General features: G+C 39.4%; 1 protein-coding gene across 4 annotated transcripts in view; it reads left to right on the top strand.

Annotated features, from left to right (window-relative positions):
- The window catches only part of LOC138020449 (uncharacterized), a 14,110-nt gene that overhangs the window by 11,109 nt on the left and 501 nt on the right, over nt 1-2,500 (top strand). For all 4 annotated transcript variants that reach the window (XM_068867436.1, XM_068867433.1, XM_068867435.1 and 1 more), the window contains exon 3: nt 1-2,500. This exon is cut by the window's left edge and continues 898 nt beyond it; it is cut by the window's right edge. In XM_068867436.1, coding sequence (XP_068723537.1) covers nt 1-424 — 424 coding nt within the window. In that variant the 3' untranslated portion in view covers nt 425-2,500.

The following is a 2,500-nucleotide window of genomic DNA, read 5'->3' as shown; positions in this document are numbered from 1 at the left end:
GCATAATGACGTCAATTATAAAGATTTCTTTAATTGCGCTCAGGCGTTAAGTGAAGCAATTTTGACACGAAATCAAACACGTTTCATGGAAAGAAGGATACGATGGTTTCTTGCAACGGACGATATTAAGGTTAAAAAGTTTGCAATCGAGAATTACTCCCCAAATACAGTCACCCAAATGATAACTCCGCAACACATAACACGTTTGACAATGCTGACACGTTCGGAATCCGTGGAAAGTATGTTGGATATAATTGTGGACCATTTATTGTTGTCTGAGTGCACTTTTCTCATTTTGTCCAGAGGAAGTACTTTTGGAAAGACAGCGGCTGCACTCACGTTTCATTCCGCGGAAACGTTGACGTTCGGGACAATATGTGCCCAGATGGCCCGAAATGAGCATAGAAATGAGAACCATAAATGACCTCGAACTCGGGCTATTCCCCCACATACCTCTTCTTCTGTTATTGACCACGTAGTTACAAGCAACAAAGCTAAACGTTGAAAAACTGTTATTGATTGTTGCTATAATCATTTTCGTTCTGGATCCCCTACTTCCAAACGCTTTTTTGAGAAAAAGAAAACCAGGATTTGGTTGGTCTTGTGACCATGCATGCTTTAAAAGGGCGGTGTCAAAGTATCGCATTTGATTTTGTGTAGTTCCACCAAATACTCAACCAAGTCTCTCCCTCAATTGAAGGATTATTCTTAATTGTCAATTTCTTCCAAATGAAGTATTATCGTTCATTTTGGACACTGAAAGCTTGATAGGGATCATGGGAAATGAACATATTTCTTTTTAAAGCGGAACCCTAATGTCTGGACTAGCAGGACTCGAACCTGGGAACGCTTAGTTAATAACCCCTTAACTTAACCACTTAGACTACCACATCACTAACTGCGAGGATGTCATTTTTAATGGAGGATAATGCTTCATTTAAGACAAAGTGACAATGAAGGATAATCCTTCATTTCAGGAAGAGATCGTGTTGAAATACTCGCCCTTGCTCGCCATCAACATGGTCAACGTTGTGACCGTGCCGACTTGGACACTAGGTAACTGCTAGTCTTGAGGAGTCAACCTCAACCCGAAATCAAATTTTGAGCATGGACTTTACCTACCTGAAATTCTGTTTTAATCCTCTCGGGTTTTCTTTCGATTTTAAGTGTATAACTGAAAAGCTGTTTTGTTTATACTTTTATTCATTTAATTCATTCCTACGTGATAATTATGTGAAAAGGTGAGAGTCATTTTGAACTGTTCGGATCAATATAAGCTAAGGAACTAGAGGAAGGTGTTCTGCCGACTTGGTCATTCTTTTAAATGAACCTTTCCAAACAGCTAAAAATGGTGTTCAGTGCGCATGTGCAACAGCTGACCGTTTCCCTTTAACGTCAACCTAGAAATTACTTTTAAACATCACTACTCAAAGCTTGGTGGCATAAAAATGTCCGTCGAGCATACCGTCATAATTGAAGCTCCAAACAACAAAGATAAACGTTGAAAAACTGCATGTTAGCTGAAATGTTTTCAAACACCCCGTTCGCAACCTATTTCAATCTTCTTCAATTTTGCCCATCCCTGCATATTTGATGTTTTATTCAAACATCCATTTACTGTTTCAAGTGGTTTAGTGTTTTTTTACGTTTTGCTTGATCCCAGAAGCTGAATGTGGAAAAATCTCGTGACACAGCCCCCACGGTTGAGTTATTCCCAAAGATAAAGAACATTAAGCCGGAAAAGAGAATTTATTTATAATTTCAGTTTTATTTTACAACGCCATCATCTCAGCAATAAATAACTCCGATATTGCTTTCCGGCTCCTCCACATCCACAAGAGAATATCTTGCTCTAACTTTCAATACGTGACAAGTGAATACAAAAAGCAAATGGTGGACAAAAAGTAACTTTTCAGGGTTTGATTTGCCACACTTTTTGTGGCATCATCGCGATTTATTTTTATTTGTCACGTACAAGCAAGTGCGCTATGTTTTCAAGAAAAACATTCATCGCAAAAGTTCAGAAAAAGGAACAGATAGCTACTGCATGCGTTTGCTTTGACTCGTCAAGACAACAAAGCGTCTTGGCCAATCCCACAGAAGTGATAAGAAAAGCAACTACCTTGCTCTTGAAAAATCATTGCTACTTCGACGTGTATTGGAAGGAGGATACTGGCTGTCTGGTAAAAACAACCACCAGCTTTGACGAACGACAATGGAAAATGGAGGGAAAGAGTAAAACAAGTTGCCGAGCTCACTCGACTTGATGATGAAATTCATGAGCAAACCCAGCCTTAACCCCAAGGAAACGTTTAGGGCTGGTTTTTCTTAGCGACACTGCTAACATACCCAAATGGCAGAGCTCGACGTTTTCATTGGTGTCTTTTTTGTCCTTGTGCTACTGAATCATACATGTTCCATACAAGTGAGCTGCATAATAACATTCACAGTGCTTTGGATACACGTCACAATGTGTCACAAGGTGTCCCTTTAAGCTTAA

This window comes from Montipora capricornis, chromosome 10 (assembly GCF_036669925.1).
Source record: "Montipora capricornis isolate CH-2021 chromosome 10, ASM3666992v2, whole genome shotgun sequence".
NCBI classification, from domain to species: domain Eukaryota; kingdom Metazoa; phylum Cnidaria; class Anthozoa; order Scleractinia; family Acroporidae; genus Montipora; species Montipora capricornis.
This window is presented reverse-complemented; position numbering and strand designations above follow the sequence as displayed.